This window comes from Chlorocebus sabaeus, chromosome 11 (genome assembly GCF_047675955.1).
Source record: "Chlorocebus sabaeus isolate Y175 chromosome 11, mChlSab1.0.hap1, whole genome shotgun sequence".
Classification (NCBI taxonomy): domain Eukaryota; kingdom Metazoa; phylum Chordata; class Mammalia; order Primates; family Cercopithecidae; genus Chlorocebus; species Chlorocebus sabaeus.
In genome coordinates, this window is record NC_132914.1 from 96,717,399 (window position 1) to 96,743,444 (window position 26,046).

Sequence of the window (26,046 nt, forward strand, 5' to 3'; positions counted from 1 at the left end):
TTCTAAGTCAAGAAAAGGTCAGCTATCTTGGCATAAGCTTGGTCAGCTACCTTGGCATACCTTGTACAGACTTACAATAGGCTCCTCTATCTTAAAGCTACTACAGATTTCAAATAATAATATTTAAAAACAAAAATAATATTAAGCAATAACTGTGATAATATTAAAGAATAATATTAGTTGCCAAGGTTTACAAAATGTATTCACATCAACTCATTTATTACTACAAATACCTAAAGAGTAGATACTATTTCCACTTTCAGAGGAGCAAATTAAATATCAGAAAAGTTAAAGGTTTTGATGGAAAATATCTAGCAAATCAGTGATGGAACTGACTCTTGAACTCATTCTCTTTAAACATACACCCAGTGGCAATGTCTTTAAAGTATAACAAATTAAATATGTGTAAGCTAATAAAATGCTACTTTTGCGAGTAGACAAATGCCTTGCTTACAAGTTTTCCTTTTTAATGTAAAGCAAAACAAACTGTGCTTTCACATTATTACTAAATATCAGTCTATCCTAAACTTGTTTATGTAATGTGGAGGTGATATATTACCTTAGAAAACCACTGTAACACGCTATTGGAAACCATTTCAACTGTTAAAAGGTTAGATTTCAGTTCTGTTTAAAGGTCAGAAACCTGAAAATATCCTGATGATTACAATTTCTCTGCACATTTCGGATGACGCCACTGAACTCCTGGCAACAGCAAAATGTGTTTGTTCTGATCCTCTGCTTCTGGTGGGCAGTGTCAGAGTGGAGAAAGGGTGCCAGGGCTTTGGTACCAGACCTCAATTTCTATTGCTTTTAATTAAAATAATAAAGGGGTAAAGGTAATATTTCTATCCACCTGAGACAGAAAAATTTGTTGAAAACAGATTTTTACCTTTTGAAAAATATTCAGAAAATCAATCATCCCCAAAACAATGTACTAACTAAAACAAAACCAAGAAAGCCATTCTGAAAGGCAAGTATCAAAGCATCTGTCATTGCCCCATTTTAGGATTGTAAATCTGGAAGTAGTCATTCAAATAAATATTGTTTGAATAATAATTATATGCCCAGAACCCTTCCCAGGTCCACATATCACTATTTTTTGTTTTTACAAATCACATCTCATCTCTCCTGTCCTATACAACTGCATCATTCAGTGAACATTTTAATGCTCACTGAATGAATGCTAGGCTTGATGTAGAATACAAAGGATTATGTTAATATCATATTTATTGCTACTACCACTAATAGTTACTAACATTTATTGAGCACTAACTATGTGCCAGGCACTGTGTTAATCACTTTACATGCATCACCACACTACAGGGTAAGTTAATCTAAGTAATTCATTGTTAATCTAATTCTATAATAAGAAAACTATAGCATAAAGAGATCAAGTCTTATAGCTAGGTAAGAGGCTCAGTTTCACATCAAACTTTGGCAGTCTGACCTCAGTGAGTACAATGGGCCAGAGACCAACCTATTGCAGCTTACATTCTAGAGAGAAGATAATAAATAACTAAAGAAGTAACCAATATAACTTTATATAGGAAATAAGGCTATGGATAAAAGAAAATGGGATGATTTGCTAGAAGTGACTAGAGTGATATAGAAAAGTAGTTAAAAACATGAACTCTAGCACCAGGTTTGAGTTCATACCAGAGCTTTTTCCAGCTCTGTCATTATGGGCTGTTATTTAGTTATTTACATTCTTTGTGTATTTCCTTATCTACAGATAATACCAAATTTATATGACAGTCATGAGGTTTAAATGAATTGATATACATAAAATGCCTAAAACAGTTCCTGACACATAGTGTCATTTAAGTATTTATTATTATTTTCACATTTTTATTATTATAATTCTTACCATATTGAGGATATCTACTTGAGATAGGGTGGTATGGGAAGGCCTCTATGAAGAAGTGCATTTGAACCAAAACCTAAATGACACTTAGACACACGAAAATTTTAAGGCAGAGATTCCAGGCAGAAGGAACTAACGTGCAAAAGCCCCAGGGCCAGAATGTTCAGCAAAGAAGGCCAGTATGGTCCAGGATGAGTTCAGTCAAGTTACAGGGCTGGTCAAGAACCAGGCTAAATTAGGCATCACTGGATATGGTAAGGAGTTGGATTTTAATCTAAGTGTGATGAGAAGACATGGGAACATTTTAAGCGTGGTAATGACATGATTTGATTTATATTTTATAAATATCACCCTGGCTTCCATGAAAGTCTGGATTATAACTTCCATAGAATATCAATCTTATCATTACCATTAGTCATTGTTTTTAAAATCTTAGCTTCATTCCTAGGGGAAAGTAATTTTCTGACTATATTTCTGGAATGTCGTGTTACTGCTTTTAAACATAGAGTCAGATTAAAGGACTTAAGTAGGTATATGAGCATACATATATACTCATACACTCACTGTGAACAAAGATTATATGGAATACTCACACAGACCACACTTCATTATTCTAAAATTCAAATTAATTCTATCTACTGGGTTTTTGAATCACGTCTCTTGGAAGGAAAGTAATTGTTTACTTACTTGAAAGTTGATCATATGAATTGGGTCATTCTTGTTATACCCAACTGAAACAGTTGAGAGGTTAAGGGGAGAAGGCATCTAGGGCACATAACACTGTTCCAAGAATGTAATTCCCTGTAAGCTTGGCTGCTGAAGCTGCCTGCTGTAACCTGAAACCACTTTTATCTAATAGCTACTGAAACAACCTGCTGCAACTCTGAGAATCATTTTACCCATAGTCATCACTTACCAATCAAAACTTGCAGGTCACCAACATATTATTAGTGCCAATGAACTTCCTCAAAGAGCAATACGAAACATTTCCCCTTTTTTGTAAAACCTCTAACCGTCTGTTCTTGGACATAATGAAGACCATCCAGCCTCTGAGTATGCCACAAATTATAATTCTTGATTTCCAAATAAAACATTTAAAATTAAGAAATTTGTCTCTATATTGTATTTGTCTTTAACCCTTATTGTAAATTATATGGTAGGGGAGGATATTCTTTGGGTCCCACTTTTCTTATTTCTAATATGTCCCTTGGCCTTACCAGGAGTTAGCTCCTTGTCCCCCAAATAAAGAAAGCTTTGCAAATCTGACTGCATGGAACAACGTATGTTTTACTAGTGGGTGGTGTTATTTTTCTTAATCTTACCCTTACACCCAGCATTTTCTCCCCCAACACACTTCCTCTGCGAGTTCACTGTGCTTTAAATAGGTTGAAAGCCAGCCTAGGTCACATTGTACAATTCCTTCTTACCAGACATTCTTGATATAAGTTCTCTGGCTTCAAAGCAGATCTTAATGATGTTGTGTATTGATTAGTTGATACCACTGTGTGGTGAGGAGTAAATGGCAGTGGAAGAGCATTTCCATGGCCCTGGTATTTTTACTACTATGATCACATTAAATCATCATCTTTAATATCTAACACTGAAAGGCCATCCATGTATTCAAAAAGAATATTATAGCCACATTGACAAAAATCTTAAAGCCCTACATTGCCACACATGGAGGTGAACTAAAAACACAATGCAATTTGTACAAAGACTCCTCCTAATTCCTCTAACTCATAAAGACTTCAGTCTTAAAATAAAAAATACAGCTGCATAAAGTGAACTGCTTTACCTGTATGGTTAGTTCCCTCATTCTTGACTTCTGTGGTTCCCACAGAAGAGGTGGGTGGACTAGCAGGAGGGCTGGCAGTAAAGCTTGTGCACCCTGTAGATGTGTTGATTTCAAAATATTCTTGGTTGTGATTCATTCGGTGAAAATCCACAGAAGACACAATGGATGTTCGTTGTTTAGGCTAAAATAAATGAGCATGATGACAGTATTAATATGATCATGTTCATCTTCAGCCCAATCTCCCCATCAATTTAATCTAAGTGATAACTTTTTTTTTCAGTTAAAAACTATCTGGGTTTTATACTTAAAACAGAATTGTGCTTTACAGAGATACATTAAATAATTACTTGATGAATTCAATAATAAAAAATTATTTAATGAGAAAATATTATGGCATAGTTGATGTGATAGCTTAGGCTTTTCATTTGTTTTTCCCAGAAGATTGTAAAAATATAGTGCACAGAATTTGTCTTGGTAATCAATTTTGAAAGTTGCAATTTTAAGTCACCTTTCATTCAACTAACATTTATTAAGCATCTGGCATTTGCCAGACCCAGAGGATATAGAATCTAATAATAAAAGGGCCCTTATAACATTGAAGAATAATTAAGGCAGTTCCATTTTTTTATTCTTTAAATAGTCCAAGGAATTGGTGGCATTAGATATTGTTCCCAAGTACAAGATGCTGGAATTTCATCATCAGAATTAAATAAAGTTATATGGAATATTTTCTAGGATCTAAAAATATGCTTGGTATTTGTAGTGAACTTTGATTTTCTTTTTTAAGAATTTTAATTAATCCCCAAATAGCAAGAAAAGTCAATTTAAACATAAAAGTTAAAATCATGGAGTAAGAGCAGATATAATCTATACCCTTTGTCAGTAATGAATTACTCCTTATAGCAATTTTCTGGGGTTTTTTCCCCCATAATTTTAATTATATTCACTTTTTTTTTCTGGCCTACCAGAGCTTCTAACATTGTCCTTCAGAAAAACTGCAGTTTTTTGGCTCTCAAATGTGTGTGTTTTTCCCAGGAATCAACTCAAACTTTCTTTTTATTTTTTAGTTTATATTACTGAAATATTAAACATCTCTTATAATAATTACAAGAGATCAAATGTAAACTTTTTATAATAAAGTAAAGTTTATTGTACTTTACTTTCTCCAAAGTACAATTAACTTTTGGTTTACTAATGTTTTTGTTACCCTCAAATATGTGTTAACCACTGTACTCCATATTTTCCTGCAAAATATTCAAGTTGCTGTCTCTTCCAGCTTATCATTTTTTTCCAAGTAGATATCATTTAGTCTATATCATAAAATAGACAATCATATGGAAAATGTCTGCACAGTATAGAGATTTAAAAAAAAATAAGGTGTGTAAATTATCACAATATGATTTATTCTTTCACCAATATTTCACCAAACGTTTTATGAAAGACGTTGAGGGGTATAAATATTGTTATGCAAGAGAGTACAAGTCATTTTTTATTATGACACATCAACTCAGTAATAGAATTCAAATTAGCACCCACAGAGGACTCAGTTGCTTTTGAAGTAAAAAAGATCAGTGTTTAATGTCAGGTTTGGTTTCTCATGAAATGTCTGTCCTTGGGACTACTGAATCTCACTTTCACATTCAGTGTCCTTTCCACTACATTCTATAACAGCAATTAGAAAGGCATGAGTTATAGCCCTGGCTCCAACGGAGCCCATCATTCTAGGCTTTGTTTTATTGTGTTGTGCTTTTGTTTCACTTTATGTGTAGGCAATGGACCACATTTCTTTATTTCTTCTCATAAATTTTATAAAGGTCAAGCCAAATGATATATATGATTCCTCCACTTCTAAATGTTTCTTAAATACATGTTTCTGAATCCTGACCATCCATGGTTCTAACTGCTTTAAAAACACAATGTTTTATGCAATCATGAAAATAAACAAGCTATTTTCTGCAATATTAACTCATTCCACAAATATTTGCTGAATATATACTAAACTGCAGATATCATACATGTAAGCACCATGATAGGAATAAAACAAGTAAGACATTGTCCCTGTTTTCCGTATGAATATAGACTTGAGGTGGGAGGATGGATGGCACATGAGCCTTCGAAGAAGAGACAACCAATCCAATGATTGTGCTTCAGTATCATATAGCAGTAACGGTGATGAAAAATTAGAAGCATTATACTTAGTCATGCTCTAAGGCAAGGGTCAGCAAACTATGGCCTGTGGCTCAAATCTGGCCTTCTTCCTATTTCTAAAAATGAAGTTTTATTGCAACAAAACTGCACCCATTGCTCCCTCATTTAGTTGTGGTCTATGACTGTCCTCGTACTTTAATTGCAGAGTTCAGTAGTTGCAACACAGGTCATATTTTCCACAACATCTGAAATATTTATTATGTCTGGATTTTTAGAGAAAATATTTGGCCACTCCTGTTCTATGGAATTGTTTCACATATCAATTTAGTGCTCAATAAAACCATAACTATAGGTTTTCTTTTATTTCCCAGCCTGACTTGCATTTGGGTTGGGCCATGTGACTAATTCTCAGCAAATACAATATTAGTAGAAGTGAGCTTTTTCTATTCCTCTCTTACTCCCCAGATGATGTAGTTGAAAGATGAAGGAAAGTCATAAAGCTCACATTGGTTTTATGAGATGTTAAAGTGAACCTCCCTTTTCTATATTTTTATTTTAAGTTCAGGGGCACACGTGCAGGTTTGTTACATAGGTAAAGGTGTGTCATGGGGGTTTGTTGAATAGGTTTTTATCACCCAGGTATTAAGCCTAGTACCCATTAGTTATTTTTCCTGATCCTCTCCCTCCTCTCACCCTCCACCATCTGATAGGCCCCAGTGTGTGTTGTTCCCCTCTAGGTGTCCATGTGTTCTCATCATTTAGCTCCCAGAGATGAGTGAGAACATGTGGCATTTGATTTTCTGCTCCTGCATTAGTTCACTCAGGATAACAGCCTCCAGCTCCATCCATGTCCCTGCAAAGGACATGACCTCATTCTTTTTTATGGCTGCATAGTATTCCATGGTATATGTGTACCAAATTTTCTTTATCCAGTCAATTATTGGTGAGCATCGAAGTTGATTCCATGTCTTTTCTATTGTGAAAAGTGCTGCAATGAACATACGCATGATGTGTCTTTGTAATAGAATGATTTATGTTCTTTTGGGTATATACGCAGTAATGCGATTGCTGTATCGAATGGTATTTCTGACTCTAGGTCTTTGAGGAATCACCACACTCTCTTCCACAATGGTTGAACTAATTTACATTCCCACAAGTAGTGTACAAGTGTGGCTTTTTCTCCACGACCTTCCCAGCATGTGTTATTTTTTGATTTTTTACTAATAGCCATTGTGAACTGATGTGAGATGGTATCTCATTGTGGTTTTGGTTTGAATTACTCTAATGATCAATGATGTAACATATTTTTTTCATGTAATTGTTGGCTGCATGTATGTCTTCTTTCGAGCAGTGTCTGTTCACTTTTCTTTTTTCCTTTTTCTTTTTTTTTTTTTTTTGTGAGACGGAGTATCTGGTCTCTGTCACCCAGGCTGGAGTGCAGTGGCACAATCCCAGCTAAATGCAACCTCTCCCTCCTGGGTTCAAGCGATTCTTGTGCCTCAGTGTCTCGAGTAGCTGGGATTACAGGCAAGCATCACCATGTCTGGTGAATTTCTGTATTTTTAGTAGAGATGGGGTTTTGCCATGTTGGTGAGGCTGGTCTTGAACTTCTGGCCTCAAGTGATCTGCCTGCCTCGTCCTCCCAAAGTGCTGGTATTACAGGTGTGAGCCACCATACCTGGCCCCCAATGCCCACTTTTTAATGGAGGTTGTTCTTTTCTTGTAAATTTAATTTTTTTATAGATGTTGGATATTAGCCTTTGTCAGGTGAATAGTTTGCAAAAATTTTCTCCCCTTCTGTGGGTTGTCTGTTTACTCTGTTGATGGTTTCTTTTGCTGTGCAGAGCCTCTTTAGTTTTATTAGATTTCATTTGTCAATTTTTTCTTTTATTCCAATTGAAGGAATACTTATACACTGTTGATAGGAGTTTAAATTAGTTCAACCATGAAGACAGTGTGGTGATTCATCAAACAGAAATTTTGAGGATATTTCTGTTCCTAAAAACAAAAATATACCATTTGACCCAGCAATCTAATTACTGGGTATATACCCAAAGGAATATAAATCATTATATCATAAATACACATACATACACACATATGTTCACTGCAGCACTATTCACAATAGCAAAGACATGGAATCAATCTAAATGCCCATCAGTGATAGACTGGATAAAGAAAATGTGGGATATAAAATATAGCACAGGATACTATGCAGCCATAAAAAAAGAATGAAAACATGTCCTTTTCAGGAACATGGATGGAGACGGAGGCTATTATCCTTAGCAAACTAACACAGGAACAGCAAAGGAAATACTGCATGTTATATGTGGGAGCTAAATTGTGATAACTAATGGACACACAGAGAAGAACAACACATACTGGGCCTATTGGAGAGTGGAGGGTAGGAGAAAGGAGAGCATCAGGAAAAATAATTAATGGGTACTAGGCTTAATGCCTGGGTGACAAAATAATATGTACAACGAACCCCCATGATACGATTTTACCTATGTAACCTGCACATGTACTCCTGAACTCAAAATAGAAGCTAAATAAAAAATTAGAAAAAGAAATGAGAACAAAGAAGCTTTGAGGAAACTCAAAATTCAAGATAACACAGATGAGGAAGTCAGAATCCTATCAGATACATTTAACAAAGAGATTGAAATTACTGAAAATAATCAAGCAGAAATTCTGGAGCTGAAAAATGCAATTGGTGTACTGAAGAATGCATTAGAATCTGTTAAAAGCAGAATTGATCAGGCAGAAGAAAGAATTAGTGAGCTTTAAAACAAGCTATTTGTAAATATACAGTCAGAGAAGACAAAAGAAAAAAGAATAAAAAAGAATGAATCACAGCTTCAAGATCTAGAAAATAGCCTCCAAAGGGCAAATCTAACAGTTATTGGCCTGATAGAGGAGGTACAGAGAGGTGGGTGGAATAGAAAGTTTACTCAAAGTGAGAACAGAGAACTTCCTAGACCAAAAGAAAGATCTCAATATTCAAGTATAAGAAGGCCATAGAATACCAAGGAGATTTATCCCAAGCAAGACTACCCCAAGCTATTTAATAATTAAATTCCCAAGTTCAAGGATAAACAAAGATTATAAATGCAGCAAGAAAAAAGAAACAAATAACATACAATGAAGCTCCAATATGCCTGGCAGCAGATTTCTCAGTAGAAACCTTACATGCCAGGAGAGGGTGGCATGACATATTTAAAGTGCTGGAGGAAAAAATGTTTATCCTAGAATAGTATATCCAGTGAAAATATCCTTCAAACATGAAGAAGAAATAAAGACTTTCCCAGACAAACAAAAGCTGAGAAATTTCTTCAACACTAGATCTTTCCTACAAGAAATGCTAAAGGGAGGTTTTCAGTCTGAAAGAAAATGATGTTAATGAGCAAGAAGAAATCATCTGAAGGTATACAATTCACGAGTAAAAAAAAAACACACAGAATATTATAACACTGTAATTGGGATGTGTGAACTCATATTTTGAGGTGACAAATGAAAAAATGGACTGATGATAGTAAGTATGAAAACTTTTCAAGACACAGACAGTACAATAAGACATAAATAGAGACGACAAAAGTTAAAAAGTAGGAGGACAAAGTTAATGGCTACAGAATTTATTAGTTTTTCCTTTGCTTGTTTGTTTATGCAATCAGTGTTAAGTTGCCATCAGTTTAAAATAATGGATTATAAAAAATTATTTGCAAGCCTTAAGGTAAATTCAAATAAAAAAATCCTACAATAGATACACAAAAAATAAAACAAGAAATTAAAACACACCAGCAGAGAAAATTACCTTCACTAAAAGAGAGGGAGGAAGGAGAGAAGGAGGAGATCAAAAAATAACTAGCAAACAAATAACACAATGGCAGGATAAGAGATTATCATTAATAACAATAATATTGAATAATTAGACTAGAATCTCCAGTCAAAAGACAGACAGTGGCTGAATGGATTAAAAAAAAAAAAAAAAAAAAAAAAAAAACAAGACCCAACAATCTATTGCCTACAAGAAATACACTTCACTTACAAAGATACACATAGACTGAAAATAAAGGGATGGACAAAGATATTCCATGCAAATAAAAATCAAAAAAAGAGCAGGATAAGACAAAATAGATTTCAAGAAAAAATTATAAAAACAGACAAAGAAATCATTACATAATGATAAAGAGTGAATTCAAGAAGATATAATAATTTCAAATATATATGCATCCAGATATATAAAGCAAATATTATTAAGGTTAAAGAGAGACATAGACCCCAATACAAAAGTAGCTGGAGACTTCAACAACCCACTTTCATCACTGGACAAATCATTCAGACAGAAAATCAACAAAGAAACATCAGACTTAATCTGTACTATAGGTTAAATGGGCTTAATAGGTATCTACAGAACATTTCACTGAACAGTTACAGAATATACATTCTTCTCCTCAGTACATGAATAATTCTCAAAGATAGACCATTTGTTAGGCCACAAAATAAGTCTTACAAAACTAAAAAATAAATTGAAATTTATTATTATAAAAAATAAATTGAAAGTATCTTCTTTAACCACTATAAAATAAAACTAGAAATCAATAACAAGAGGAATTCTGGAAACTATATAAACACATTAAAATTAAACAATATGCTACTGAATGACCAAATGGGTCAATGAAGAAATTAAGAAGGGAATTTAAAAATGTCTTGAAGGAAATGGCAATGAAAAGACAACATAGCAAAACCTATGGGCTATAGCAAAAGCAGAACTAACAGGAAAATTTATAACTATAAGCACCTACATCAAAAAACTTCAAATAACCGAACAATGCATCCTAAGAACTAGAAAGGCAAGAGAAAACCAAACCCAAAGTTAGAAGAAAAGAAATAATAAAGATCAGCATAAATAAATAAAATTGAAACAAAGAAAACACTATAAACGCTAAATAAAATAAAAAGTTGTTTTTTTGAAAAGATATAATTGACAAACCTTTAGCCAGATTAAGAAAAGAGAGATAAGGCTCAAATAAATAAAATGAGAGAAGAAAAAGACAACATTACAACTGATGCCACAGAAATTCAAAGGATCATTAGAGGCTCCTAGGAGCAAGTAGTAGTCTCCCAGAAAAGAAAAGCCCAGGATCTGATGGCTTCACTGCTGAATTCTACCAAACATTTAAAGAATAACTAATACATGCCTTACTCAAACTATGCCAGGAAATGGAGGAGGAGGAAATACTTCTGAACTCATTCTACAAGGCTAGTATTACCCTGATACCAAAACCGGACAAAGACACATCAAGAAAAGAAAACTACAGGCCAACATTCCTGAGGCACGTTGATGCAAAAATCCTCAAAAAAATAGTAGCAAACCAAATTCAACAACACATAAAAAGGCCATTCATTATGATGAAGGTGGATTTATCCCAGGGATGCAAGGATGGTTCAACATATGCAAATAAATCAAATAATACAAAATACCAGCAAAATTAAGGACAAAAAAACTACGTAATTGATTTAATTGATGTTAAAAAGAATTTGATAAAATTCAACATCCCTTCATGATAAAAACCCACTGGGTATAGAAAAAACAGAGCTCAAATAGTAAAAGCCATATACAACAGACCCACAGTGTCATACAAAATAGGAGAAAACTGAAAGCCTTTCCTCTAAGATCTGGAACTTGACAAGGATGCCCACTTTCAGTACTCTTATTCACCATAATACTGGAAGTCCTGGCTAGTAATCAGACAAGAGAAAGAAATAAAGGGCATCCAAGTTGGAAAGGAAGAATTTGAATTAGCCTTGTTTGCAGATAATATTATCTTATATATTTTGAAAAACCTAAAGATTCTACCAAAAAACCGTTAGAACTGATAAATTCAGTAAAGTTGCAGAATACGAAATCAACATACAAAAATCAGTAGCATTTGTATATGCCAACAGTGAATAATCGGAAAAAATAGAACCAAGGAGTCTCATTTACAATAGCTACAAATAAAATAAAGTATCTAGGAATAAACTTAACCAAAGAAGTAAAAGAGCTCTACAGTGACAATTATAAACACAGATGAAAGAAATTGAAAATCATATAAGAAAATGAAAAGATATTCCACTTTATGGATTGGTAGAATAAATATTGTTAAAATATCCATACTACCTAAAGCAATCTACAGATTCAATGCAATCATTAACAAAATACTAATGATATTCACAGAAACAGAAAAAAATCCTAAAATTTATATGGAACCAAAAAAGACCCAGAAGAGCATAAGCCATCATGAGCAAAAAGAATAAAACTGGAGGAACCACATTACCTGACTTCAAGTTATACTACCAAGCTATAGTAACCAAAAGAGCATGGTTCTGGCATAGAAGCAGAAAAATAGACCAATGGAACAGAATGGACAACGCAGGAACAAATCTATACACTGACAGTGAATTCATTTTTGACAAAGGTGTCAAGAGCATACACAAGGTTACATCAGGGAAAAGACAGTCTTTTCAATAAATGGGTGGAGGAAAAACAGGATATCCATATAGAGAAGAATGAAAGTAGACCCCTATCTCTTGCCATATACAAAAATCAAATCAAAATGGATTAAATAATTACATCTAAGACCTCAAACTACAAAACTACTGAAAGAAAACATTGGGGAAACTCTACAGGACATCGGACTAGGCAAAAATTTCTTAAGGAACACCTCACAAGCATAGGAAACCAAACCAAAAGTGGACAAATGAGATTATATGAAGCTAAAAACTTCTACATAGCAAAGGATACAACCATTAAAGTGAAGAGACAACCTAAAGAATGGGAGAAAATATTTACAAGCTACCCACCTGACAAGAGATTAACAGCCAGAATATTGAAGGAGATCAAAATACTGAAAAGAAAAAAAAATCTAAGAATCTGATTAAAAATGGTCAAAAGATCAGAATAGACATTTCTCAAAAGAAGACATACAAATGGCAAACAGATATGAGAGAAGGTGTTCAATATTACTGATCATCTGAGAAATGCAAATTACAACTACAAGGAAATTTCATCTCACCCCAGTTAAAATGGCTTTTATCCAAAGACAGGCAATGACGAATGCTGGCAAGGATGTAGAGAAAACGAAACCCTTGTAAACTGCTGGTGGGAATGTAAATTATACAACCTATATAGAGAAAAATGGAGCTTTTGGAGGTTCCTTAAATAACCAGAAATAGAACTACCATATGATCCAGCAATCCCACTGCTAGGTATATTCCCAAAAGTATATCAAAAACATAGCTGCATTCTCTCTCATGTTTACTGCAGCACTATTCACAATAGCCAAGATTTAGAAGTCACCTGAGTGTCCATCAACATATGAATGGATAAAGAAAATGTGGTGCATATACACAGTGGCATACTATTCAGCTATGAAAAAGAATGCGATCCTGTCATTTGCAACAACATGGATGGAACTGGAAGTCATTATGTTAACTGAAATAAGCCAGGCACAGAAAGACAAACATTGCATGTTCTCATTTATTTGTAGGAACTAGAAAAATTAAAACAATTGAATTCATAGTGGTAGAGAGCGGAGTGATGGTTACCAGATGCTAAAACTGGTAATGTGGGTGGTGGGGGGAGTAGGAATAGTTAATGGGTTCAAAAATATAGTTAGAATGAATAAGATCTAGTATTTGATAGCACAATATGATGACTAGAGTCAGCAATAATTTATTGTACATTTTAAAATAACGAAAACCGTGTAACTGAATTATGTGTAACACAAAGAAAGGAAAAATGCTTGAGTTGATGAATACTCCAATATGATTATTACACTGCATGCCTGTGTCAAAATATCTCATATACTCCATAAATATATACATCTACTATGTACCCCCAAAAATTAAAAATTAAAATAAAAAGAGATATCTATGTGGAGAAATGGAATAACAGCAATGAGAGAAAAGAATAAAGAGATGGTCATAATATTAAAATGGAGATAAAAAAGAATGGGTCTAGAACATATATATATTCTTAGAATGTATACATTTAAACATGTTTGATTTTAATCCATTATAATTTTTTAACTACTCAAATAGAATTGCACTCAGCCATTTAGTATAAAAAAGAAAAAGAGTTTTCACAAATTCATTGAAATTACAAATTGAATTTGCCAAGTTTTGATATGTAGAATGAATTGCACTTGTGTTCGTTGTGGCTTCTCCACTTTAAAACATATCCCTTCACTGTGGTCCAGTCCTCATATCACCCTACTTTCCAGAGGACCTGCTTCTACACGTAATTTACTTAGCAGGAGTCAGCAAACTATATCTCATGGGCCAAAGCCAGGTTTTTGAATATTTTTGTCCAGCCTGAAAGCTAAGAATGATTTTCACATTTTTTATTGCTTTTTAGAAAAGGAAAAATCATATTAGTAACACATGAAAATTGTATGAAACTCAAACTTCACTGTTTGAAAACAAAGTTTTATGGAGAGACATAGCCATGTCCATTCATTGATGTATTGTCTATGGCTGTTTTCCTGCTACAATAGCAGAGTGTAGTAGTTGTAACGTAGACCTTATGAACCACGAAGACTTAAATATTTTACTCTCCGATCTTTTCTTTAAAAAAATTGTGGCCGGGCGCGGTGGCTCAAGCCTGTGATCCCAGCACTTTGGGAGGCTGAGACGGGCGGATCACGAGGTCAGGAGATCGAGACCATCCTGGCTAACCCAGTGAAACCCTGTCTCTACTAAAAACTACAAAAAACTAGCCGGGCGAGGTGGCGGGAGCCTGTAGTCCCAGCTACTCGGGAGGCTGAGGCAGGAGAATGGCCTACACCCGGGAGGCGGAGCTTGCAGTGAGCTGAGATCCGGCCACTGCACTCCAGCCTGGGGGACAGAGCGAGACTCCGTCTCAAAAAAAAAAAAAAAAAAAAAAAAAAATATGACCCCTTCTATATAGTGAATAGGAAATTTTGTCCAGGTACGGTGGCTCACGCCTGTAATCCCAGCACTTTGAGAGGCCGAGGCGGGCAGATCACGAGGTCAGGATATCAAGACCATCCTGGCTAACACGGTGAAACCCTATCTCTACTAAAAATACAAAAACTAGCCTGGCGTGGTGGCAGGTGCCTGTAGTCCCAGCTACTCGGGAGGCTGAGGCAGGAGATTGGCGTGAACCCGGGAGGCGGAGCTTGCAGTGAGCCGAGATCTCGCCGCTGCGCTCATCCTGGGTGATGGAGCGAGACTCTGTCTCAAAAAAAAAAAAAAAAAAAAAAAGAAAAAGAAAAAAAAAGGAATAGAAAATTTCTCTGAGGAGGTAAAATTGAACAGACACAGGAATGACTGTGATCGAGTCAGGGAACCAGTGCAACATAAAAAGGTGGGACCCTTTGTTTCAAAAGCAGGTGCAAAAACTTTTTTCCATGTTCTCTCTCTAGATCTGTTATGGTGTTCTTTTATTTGCTACTTAATGTATTGCTCCCTTGGTCATGGAAATCCTCATAGGGTGAGGGCAGATTCTTACAGGAATGCAGTGGCTCTGCCCTGCAACTCAGTAAGTGCTTGACCCTTCCCCATACTCACAGTCTCACTGCTGCATCAGCAGTTTCTGGGCAGGCCAGGGGCACCTGGGTTGGAGGAGGAGGTGGCCAAGAATTTTACTCAGTAAAGAATGTAGAAATAGGGTGGAAAGTGGGAAAACAGTTGAGCCAAGATTCCAAGCCCCAACACATGTTCAATTTTCCCATAAACTGCCTTACAAAACCCTGGGCCAGGAGCACCAGGGTTGGGGGAGCTGCTAGAGTCCCCAATGTCTATTGTTCCCATCTTTATGTCTGTGTGTACCCAATGTTTAGGTCCCATTTATTAGTAAGAACGTGGGTATTTGGTTTTCTGTTTCTGTGTTAATTCACTCAGGGTAAAGGTCTCTAGCTACATTCATGCTGCTGCAAAGGACATGATTTCATTCTTCTTTATGGCTGCATAGTATTCTAGTGTATATGTAGCACACTTTCTTTATCCATTCCACTGTTGATGGGCACTTAGGTTGATTCCATGTCTTCTCTATAGTGAATAGCACTGCAATAAACATATGAGTGCAGGTGTTTTTTGGTAGAATGATTTATTTTCCTTTGGGTCTATATCAACCTGGGATATTTTCTGCGATATACAATATATGATGAAAATATTTAATTCTAAATTTTTTTCTCAAAATGATAGCCTACCGTCCCAATACCATTATTTATCCACTGATTTGAAACACTGCCTTTATCATACACTAAATTTCCAAATAGAGATTGGGCTTACATTTTTGGACTCGATTATATTCCCATTGATCTATTTGTCTCTTCCTGTACTAACACCACACTCTCTTACTTACTGTGTGGCTTCTACTTCTAGGGCTCCTAGTACGTGGATATTGGATCTCTTTGATCCTTCCTGTTTTATATACTGGGAGTATTCTACAGTTCATTGTCCTAAAGCACCTTCACTAATTTGCTAGAAAATACTTATTGACCATTATCAGCTGTGTGGTCAGGCACTGTTGTAGCCTCTGGGGATACATCAGTGAACAAGTAAGATAAGGCACACAATTTTTAGGCATTTTGTTATAACTTTTGGTGTGATTATGCTATTTTTAATTTTAAAAAATTTTCTTTTTTTTCTTTTTTTTTGAGACGGAGTCTCGCTCTGTCGCCCAGGTTGGAGTGCAGTGGCGTGATCTCAGCTCACTGCAAGCTCCGCCTCCCAGGTTTAGGCCATTCTCCTGCCTCAGCCTCCAGAGTAGCTGGGACTACAGGCACCCACCACCTCGCCCGGCTAGTTTTTTGTATTTTTTAGTAGAGACGGGGTTTCGCCGTGTTAGCCAGGATGGTCTCAATCTTCTGACCTCGTGATCCGCCCGTCTCAGCCTCCCAAAGTGCTGGGATTACAGCCTTGAGCTACCACGCCCGGCCTCTTTTTTTTCAAGTATTCCATTTTTAAAATAGCCTGTTATTAACTTTATAAGTTCAATCACCTCTCAAATCTTTCTGAAAATACTGATTAGAGTCTTTTTCTGGCATTAAGTCAGTTTTCTTGAAGGTTACTTACTTTGTTCATTAAGCCTGGTTTCTCTCTTTTTGCTTGTTAATTTTCCTCAATTATCTGGTGTCTTGGTCAAACACTTTTTATACCTAAGGCACTTTGAAGACTGTATATAAGAGATTTGAGGAAGTCCAGACAACTGGATGAAAGTAAATATCATTGCTGTTTTATCACAGATGTCATGCAAATTGAAAATTATTATATTTTCTTGATTTTTTCAATAAATGGAAAACAATTTTAAGTGAAGTACAATTTTTTGGTTCTTATGAATATGATGTTAATATGATCAAGATGTAGAACTCCTTATCTTCAGGTGGGCAAATGCAATTCTTCTGCTTTATAGATTATGGCCAAACATAGATAAAAAATAAATGATCACCACAAGAGAGTGAAGGAAATCGTTAATGAGTATTGAATATTTAAGAGACATGGACATTCTTCTAGGCACTTAAACTTTGTTGTCTCATTGAAGCCTATACTGTTAGTATCAAAAGTAGCTATTACTTTTTCCAGTTTATAGACTTGAGATTCACAGATAATCTCAGTTAAGTGGGAAAGCTGAAATTAAAGTTAAGTGGGAGAGATGAAATTAAAACACAAATCTAGTGAATTTCAAATTGACTGCATTTCCCCCTGTAAAACACCACGCTATAGGTAAAGCAAAGAGAAGCAAACATAAAGTTAGAAGTAAAGCCTAGAGTCTAATAACTCTTGAGTTTCTCCTCTTCATATCAATGAACAATTTTCCTACTCTTCAGTCTATTGATAGCATTGATTTTTTTTTTAAAAAAATCCACATTGTTTCAAAAGGTGTTGAAATAAAATGCAAGTGGATGGAAAATGGGAATAAATAGTATCTAATTCTGCTATCTATTAAACTCTTACAGTCACTAGATTTTTTATAAGAGAAATGCAGAAAATTTTAAAAAATCTTTATATCTCCTGATTTTAGCTCTTCAATTCATTTCATTTTTATATAGAGGTATCCGACGATGAAATAATATGTATACTCATCTTCTATTTAAAAAGACAAATTATAAAACAGACTGTAGGGACTCGGTACTGCTTCTCAGACATTGCAATCCCACACAAGAGCAAGGTCAGATTTACTGGTACAGGCAACTGTCCAAAGCAGCTGTTCTCCTGCTAGCTGTTGATGTTCTCTTCCTCTCTGCCAGCTCCATATCAAGGGCCCTCACACTGTGCACCACTCTTGCCCACACACCCTGACCAAGGCCCTGAAAGTTCCAGGTTCCCGCACCTGCCTTTCCTGCCCAGGGCTTTCTGAGAGCAGACAGTTGCTCTTGAGCCCTTCTCTAAGGTCCTCTAAACACCCCTACTCCACCATCAATCAGAGCAGTTGTACTTTTTTTTTGCCTAACCTATTAGGTTTCTGTTAGGTTGAACCATATGAAACTGCTGATACTCAACTGTATTACCTGCAAAAATAGCAATTTCATATAATTCAACCTACACAAACTTTTCTTTTAACAAAGAGTTCTATGGATAAATAATTTGAAAACCATTTCCCTAGGTCTTACGTGAGCCTGACATTTTGCTGGCCCCAGTAAAATTGAACTCTTTCCCTTCTTAGTCATCACTATTAAGAGTATAAAGACACAAGCACACGTATGTTTATTGCAGCACTATTCACAATAGCAAAGACTTGGAACCAACCCAAATGTCCACCAATAATAGACTGGATAAAGAAAATGTGGCACAGATACACCATGGACTACTATGCAGCCATAAAAAGGAGGAGTTCATGTCCTTTGCAGGGACATGGATGAAGCTGGAAACCATCATTCTCAGCAAACTAACACAGGAACAGAAAACCAAACACTGCATGTTGTCACTCATAAATGGGAGTTGAACAATTAGAACACATGGACACAGGGAGGGGAACATCACACACTGCAGCCTGTCCGGGGGGTGGGGGGCTAGGGGAGAGATAGCATTAGGAGAAATACCTAATTTAGACGATGTGTTGATGGGTACAGCAAACCACCATGGCACATGTATACCTATGTAACAAACCTGCACGTTCTGCACACGCATTCCAGAGCGTATAAAAGGTTATACGCCCTTTTCAGGGCAACTTGTCAAAATATACTTTTTAAAAGTGTTAGTCTATTCCTAGAATTTAACATACATAAGCATGAGTGTGGAGTTTGTTAGATGGAAAATGTGTAATATATGTTTCTTCATATGAGTTAGTTTCTTCATACAATTTACTCAAATCTGCATTGGAAAGATTGCATACAGACATGAGAGGATAATAAAAGTTCTAGCTTTTAATTCTAGTTTTAGTCAATGAAGGTCATAAGCAGTTCTGGACTCAATGTAGATATTAAAGACCTGAAAAGCATTTTGACCTCCAAACCATGGAGTTTGTCCTCATAGACGCTTTCCCAGCATGAAAATAGTCACGACTATTTTGCAAAAATTATTTTTTGACTTAGGTATTGCAAATATTTATATATTAATATTTTATAGATGTTCATGTCAAATTCAAATGCATCCAGAATTTAAAATAAGTAAAACCAGCTTTATTTTCCACACTTAAGTTCTTTTTTTAAAGCAACAATTTTAAATGATTTGTTTCATTTTAGGAACAGCAGGAAATAATTATGCAATGGATTATAGAAGATATATTCTGAACAGCTAAAATAGGAAGCACAGATCACTGTGTGGGTGAAAGAAAGACATTTTTACAAATAAAGGTGCACACTGCTTTTTAAATATAATAGCTTAAATTTTAATTAAATATTTTTATTTTCAATAATTGTAAATTCATATGCCATTGTGAGAAAACAGGAAGAGGGCACTCATGTTTCTTTTTCCCAGTTTCCCTCAGTGGGCACATCTCACAAAATTATAGTGCAATATCGTAACATGGACAAGAAACAGAACAACTTCACAATTCCGTCATCACAAGGATCCCTCCCATTGCCCTTTTTTTTTTTGAGAATGAGTCTCACTCTGCCACCCAGACTGGTGTGCAGTGGCGCGATCTCGGCTCACTGCAAGCTCCACCTCCCGGGTTCACGCCATTCTCCTGGCTCAACCTCCCGCCACCACGCCCGGCTAATTTTTTGTATTTTCATTAGAGACGGGGTTTCCCTGTGTTAGCCAGGATGGTCTGGATCTCCTGACCTCGTGATCCACCTGCCTTGGCCTCCCAAAGTGCTGGGATTACAGGCATCAGCCACCGCGCCCTGCCCCATTGCCCTTTTATAGCTACACTCACTTCTCTCCTGCCCCCACCTCCACCTTAACTCCTGGTAACTACAGTTCTACAATTTTGTCACATCAATAATGCTATATTAATAGGATCACACAGTATGTAACCTTTTAGGACTGGCTTTTCTCACTCAGCATACTTTTCTTCAGATTCATCCAAGCTGTTGTGTGTATCAATAGCTTGCTCCATTTTATTGCTGGATAGTATTCAATGACATGGATATTTAACCATTCACCCATTGAAGGACATCTGGGTTGTTTCCAGTTTTCAGCTGTTATGAATAATGCTGCTATAAATATTTGTGTACAGATTTTTCAGTGAACATGTTTTCATTTATCTGGGATAAATTCCCAGAAGTACAAATGCTGGTTGGTATGGCAATTCAATGTTTAATGTTTTAAGAAACTGCCAAACTGTTTTCCAAAATTGCTGTACAATTTTACATTTCCACCAGCAATCTATGGGCTTCTCTGTATCCTTGCCAGCATTTAGCGTTGTCACTGTTTTTTATTTTAGCCCTTCTGATAGGTGTGTAGTGATATCTCATTGTGGTTTTACTTTGCATCTCCCTCGTGGATAATGACGTTGAATATCTTTTCCTGTGCTTATTTGCTACCATCTATATATCCTCTGCAGTAAAATGTGTCTTCATGTCTTTTGCCCATTTTCTAATTGGATTATTTTTAGACTATTGAGTTTTGAGAGTGCTTTATAAGTTCTAGATATCATTCTTTGTTAGATATGTGATTTATAAATATTTTCTCCAGTGTGTACCTTGTCTTTTCATCTTCTTAATAGGGTTTTTCACAGAGCAAAAGTTTTTAACTTTAATGAAGCACATTTTTTTTTTAACCAGACAGAGGTGCTAGTCACACCTTATTCTTTGATGGAGCATAAACAGAGGCGGGGAGGGAGACAGTACAAAGGGAGAAGGGCAGGCTCTTGAGAGTGAAGTTACTAGCATGCAGGCAGGCCCCCTCTGATTTGGGGACTATCACTTCTTAAACACGTGCTCCGTAGCAGTTGTCATGCCAAGCTCATTTGTATTTGAGAGGAGGGAGAGGATCAGGACAACTTATTTTTTGATGGATTACGTCTTTGATATCAAGCATAAGAACTCTTCATCTAGCTCTAAATCCCAGAGATTTTTTTTCCTATTTTTTTCTAAAAGTTTTATAGTATTATATTTTAAGTCAATTATCCATTTTGAATTAATTTTTACATAAGCCATATGACTTAGGTCAAGTTTCAGCTTGTGGCTTGTGTATGTCCAACTGCTCCAGCACCAGGCTATCTTCCCTTCACTGAACTGCTTTTGTGCCTTTGTCAAATATCAGTTAGATTTATGTGTATGGGTATATTTCTGGGTTCTCTCTTCTGTCCAATTGATCTGTGTGTCTATCCCTTCACTGATAATACTACATTGTCTTAAGTACTGTAGCTGTAAAATAAATCTTAAAACTGGGTAGACTGATTCCTCCCACTTTATTCTTCTCTTTCGAATTTTTGTAGTTATCCTAGTTGCTTTACATATCTATGCAAATATTAGAATAATCTTGTATTTACAAAAAAGTGTTGCTGTGGCTTTGATAGGAATTATGTTAAATCTGAATATTAATTTGGAATAATTTACATCTTTGCTACATTGAGTCTTCTAATCCATAAACAGGTACGTCTTTTCACTTCTTTGAACATTTTATTTCTTTCATCAATGTTTTGTAGTTTTCAATATATAAGACCTGTACATGTTAAAGAGGAGTTCACCAAGGCTCATAATCAAACTATCAAAAATTAAAGACAAAGAAAAAAAAATCTGAAAGCAGCAAGAAGAAAGAAACATATCATATACAAAGAAGTCCAATGTAACTATCAGTGGATTTATCAGCAAAAACCCTGCAGGTTAGGAAAGGGTAGGATGATATCTTCAAAGTGCTGAATGAAAACAAATTGCCAACTAAGAATACTTAAATCAGTTAACCTGCCCTTCAGAAATGAGAGAGAAATAATAAACTTTCCCAACCAAAAGCTAAGGGAGTTCATTTTCACTGGGCCTGTTACTAAAGGGAGTTCTTTAAGCTGTATCAAAAGGCCACTAATTAATAACATAAAGCATGCAAAAGTACAAAACTCAATGGTATAAGCATTACAGAATCATATTCAGAATACTCTGGACCAAAATGTTGGTGTACAAAGCAATTTTATCTCTTGTACAATGGTTCATAGACATCTATTAAAACAACTACAACTAAAATAATCAGGGGATACAAATTGCAAAATGATGTAAATTTTGACATCCAAAACATAAAATGAGGGATTTGGATACAAGTGTTAGATTTATATCTAATTATTATTTTTTCTTTTTGTGTTTGTGATTATAAATGACCTTGTATTTTTAATTTCTGTGCACACATGTTCATAACTAGTTCACAGAAATACAATTTTTTAAATGTGTATCTTGCATCCCGTGACTTTGTTGAGCTCACTTATTAGTCATAGGAGTGCAGTTTTTGTTTTGTTTTGTTTTGTTTTTTAGCTTCCTTGGGATTTCTACGAAGACAATCATTTCATCTGCAAATAGGAAGTTTCAGTTTTCCTATCCAAATTTGTATGCCTTTTATTTTTTTGTTTTTCTTCTTGGCACAGGCTGGAACTTCCAGCACTATGTTGAGTGACAGTGGTGAGCACAGTGGACATCCTTGCTTTGTTCCCAGTCTTAGAAAGAAAGTCTTCATGCTTTCACCATTAAGTATAGTGTTAGCTGGAGAATTTTTATAGATGCTCTTTATCAAGTTGGGGAAATTCCCCTCAATTTCTATTCTTTTGAGAGGTCTTTAAAAAAAACATGAATGGGTGTTGAATTTTGTTGAATGCTTTCTCTGTATCAATTAATATCATTATGTGAATTTTCTTCTTTATTGATTTCAAATATTGAACCAGTTATGCATCCCTAAAATAAACCTCACTTTGTAATTGCACATAATTTTAAAAATATATTTCTGAATACTATTGCTAATATTTTGTTAGGAATTTTTTGTCCATATTCATGAGGAATATTGCTCTGGGGTGTGGGTGTGTGTGGAATTGGGAATACTAGCTCATAAAACATTCCCCCATTTTCTTTTTTCAAGACAAGATTGTTTAGAGTTCGTGTTAATTCTTCTTTAAATGTTGTTATAATTCTCCAGCAAAACAACGTGGGCTTGGAGATTTATTTTTTGAAAGCTTTTTTGATTATGAATTCCATTTCGTTAATAGTTGTAGAGCTATTCACATTATGTATTACATATTGGGTAAATTGTGGTAGTTTCATAATTGATCCATTTTAGCTAGGTTGTCAAATTTATGTATGTAGAATAGTTTGTAATATTCCTTTATTATCCTTTTGATGTCTTCAGGGTCTGCAGTGACATCCCTATTTTATTCCTGATATAGGTAATTTGTGTCTCTCTTTTTTCTTTCAGTTTCACTTTAGGAACAGTAGGAAATAACAATGTAATGATTTACAGAAGATATGTTCCTAGCAGCCAAAGTATTACTAAAAGCTTATATTGCTGTATACGTGAAAGAAAATTTTTACAAGTAAGAGTGGACATTGTTTTTGGTTTTTAACTTCTCAAAGGTCATTCTGCTTTGTAATTCTTGTTTTTAGAGATAGGGTCTCACTCCATCCCCCAGGCTAGCATCCCATGATGCAATCATACCTTACTGCAGCCCCAATCTCCTGGGCTCAAGCGATCCTCCCACCTCAGTCCCCTGAGTAGTTAGGAATACAGGCACACACCACCGTGTCCAACTAATTTTTTTAACTCTTTGTAGAAATATGGTCTGGCTATGTTACCAGGGCGGGTCTCAAACTGGCCTCAAGTGATGCTCCTGTCTTGACCTCCCAAAGTGCTGAGATTTCAGGCATGAGCCAGCACATCCAGCCTGCTTTCTAATTCTTAAGTCATCTCTTTACTCTTATAATCATAGCGCCCATGAAATACATTCTGTTTCAGGTATCCTACCTTTTTTTTTCATCTGAATCCTACAAAAACTCCACAGATGGGCAGACAGGGAAACTGAGTATCAAAGGATACTCAGTAACTCTTGGACAGCTTTAGAATCCAGCTCTCTCAACACTTAAAAGCCATTAATACACTTTCCATTACATCATTCTGTCTTTTTGCTATAATTACCCAAAATGTCTTCCTATACAATAAAAATAACAGAACTTTTTTAGCTTAGTTTAATGATAGTTTAAAAGAATATTTTCCCCGGAGTATCTGTAAAAGTAATTACCACGAGGGTTATCACAAAGTAATAAATACATTAGTTGGTAGAATAAAGTTAAGGTTTAAACCAGAAAGATGTGACAATATAAGTACTTCTGTGAATCAATTTAAGATGATGTGAAGTTTTAAGAATAAGCACCTAGAACTTCCCTTGTAGTAAAATATAATCAGGGTCATAAAAATTTGTGTCATAATATGATAGCAATAAGTTTTAAAGCAAAGATAAGTATTACAATTAATTTTAGCTAACAAGTTCAACTCCTTTTCTGCTATTTTTCTAAAAGTTATAAAAATGCCCATTAATAAAAGTTTTTCTTTTTTTCCTGACCCATCCCTGGCAAAGGAATATTCAAAAGGTTGATATGAAGGGGTATAAGTATGTAAAGCAAGTGTTAAAAAATACATAAACTCAGTAATAAGCTTCTAAATAATCAAGAATTGTTATGATTTATATGTAAATTTCATTTGGATTTCCCTCAAGGAAACAAAATCATTAAGTTCTGAAAAAGTCTCTAATTCTAAAACTCCTTTCTTCATCTTCATATCAATGAAAAAATTGAGCAAACATTTAATTCATTGGTATCCCCAATTAAAAAGTACCTTTATGTTTCTAACTAATTCCTATGGGTTAAACTTATTAACACATATTTGGGAGACAAAATAGGATTTGCAGCAAAGTAGAATTGGATTCAGATCCTAATGTCGGTGTTTACAGTTTAGCATTTGCATTCATAAAATGAGGATTATATAAGCTTCCCCACAGAATTACTGTCTGGATTAATTGAGATAATGTAAATGAAAAACTAGAATAAGGCCCAAATTAGTAAAGGATTGATAAGTATTCGTCTCCTTCTCCTACTGCAAGATTTTAGTGTAAGTAGGATCTAACTGAAAGAAGACATTGATGAGTTAAATCATAAGGCAGACCTCCTAAAAATGGCAGAGTCACCGAATTAAATGAACAGTCCAGCAGAATCTCCCTGACATAATTTACAGAGGTGAGAGTTAAAGGAAAAGAGAAAATCAATAGGTTTGGAAGAAAATACAGCACACAAACTTATTTTATCAGTGTTTAAGAGAGCTGCTCTGGAAATTGCAGTAAGTGCTCTAAGTAGAAACCTTCTGGGGGGGGGGGTCTCTGATGGGAAATAAGTGGCAGAGACCCTGGTAGAACCTCTCTAAATAGCCCACCATCTCTGATTTGGAGGAGTGAGGGCTCACAGCAATGAGGGACCACAGAGAAGGGGGAAAAAGAAGAGAAGATACACTCCAATTAATCACAATAAGCCTTTTTAGAAAGCATGGCATTAGGAGGTTAAAAAGCCCCTGTGGTGACTTGTTTACAGGAGCAGAAAGTTAAGAGGCTATTAGGAGCTTGAAAGGGAAACACCAGACTGCAGCTTTTGAGAAAGAAGTTAATCATTAGATATATTTTGCTTTAGAAACAAACCCAAGTGATATAGTTTGAATATACGTCCCCATCAAATCTCATACAATTCTTATATGAGAATTGTAATCCTCAGTGTGGGAGGCGGTGCTTGGTGGGAGGTGACTGGGTCAATCGGGCAAATCCTTCATGTCTTGGTGCTGTCCTCATGGTAATGTTTTAACAAGATCTGCTTGTTTAAGTGTGTGGCACCTC

General features: G+C 35.4%; 1 protein-coding gene across 6 annotated transcripts in view; it reads right to left on the minus strand.

Annotated features, from left to right (window-relative positions):
• The window catches only part of ANKS1B (ankyrin repeat and sterile alpha motif domain containing 1B), a 1,279,773-nt gene that overhangs the window by 677,759 nt on the left and 575,968 nt on the right, over positions 1-26,046 (minus strand). For all 6 annotated transcript variants that reach the window (XM_008004353.3, XM_037987370.2, XM_037987376.2 and 3 more), the window contains exon 12: positions 3,660-3,840. In XM_008004353.3, coding sequence (XP_008002544.2) covers positions 3,660-3,840 — 181 coding nt within the window. The remainder of the gene's footprint in view (positions 1-3,659; positions 3,841-26,046) is intronic.